This window comes from Myotis brandtii, unplaced genomic scaffold (genome assembly GCF_000412655.1).
Source record: "Myotis brandtii unplaced genomic scaffold, ASM41265v1 scaffold1026, whole genome shotgun sequence".
NCBI classification, from domain to species: domain Eukaryota; kingdom Metazoa; phylum Chordata; class Mammalia; order Chiroptera; family Vespertilionidae; genus Myotis; species Myotis brandtii.
The window spans coordinates 827,043-827,582 of record NW_005353435.1 but is presented as its reverse complement, the minus strand read 5'-3'; the positions used below and the strand labels follow the sequence as shown (position 1 = coordinate 827,582).

At 62.8% G+C, this 540-nt stretch overlaps 1 protein-coding gene across 1 annotated transcript in view; it reads left to right on the top strand.

Annotated features, from left to right (window-relative positions):
- The window catches only part of GALNT2 (polypeptide N-acetylgalactosaminyltransferase 2), a 49,724-nt gene that overhangs the window by 37,394 nt on the left and 11,790 nt on the right, over positions 1-540 (top strand). The window contains exon 10 of the mRNA XM_014535979.1: positions 469-540. This exon is cut by the window's right edge and continues 3 nt beyond it. Within this exon, the coding sequence (XP_014391465.1) occupies positions 469-540 (72 nt within the window). The remainder of the gene's footprint in view (positions 1-468) is intronic.

Sequence of the window (540 nt, the reverse complement as noted above, 5' to 3'; positions counted from 1 at the left end):
ATTCTTCTCTTACTCTCTTCCCACCCGTAAGCGATTGTTTTCTTTAAAGAGAGACTGAAGAGAGACGCTTGCAGGCCCGGGAACCGGCACCTGTGCCCTGCCCTGGGGCGTGTGGGAGGCAGCGGGCAGACTGCCCCCCCTGTTTTCTCGCCTCCTTCCAGCCCCTGGATACGCCGGGGGTCCCCACATTCCCCTTCTCGCTTCTCGTATATTCTTGGGCGTTTTAGCTTTAGAAGCGCCTGGCCCATGGGTTGCACTCTGGGGAAGCTTTGGGGGACGAGGCCCCCCTCTCCGCCCCAGCCCCTCTCTCCTTCCGCCGCCCCCGCGCGTGTTTTGCTGTGTGTTTTGCGTTGTTCTGTTTCCGGTGAGTCTGATCCGAGCGTCCCAGGTCTCTAAGCCGAGAGGGACGGGGGCCGGAGCCACCGGCCGGCTCTCGTCAGCGCCCTGTCCCCCGTCTGTGCTTGGCAGGTTTCGACTGGAACCTGGTGTTCAAGTGGGACTACATGACCCCTGAGCAGAGGCGCGCGCGGCAGGGGAACC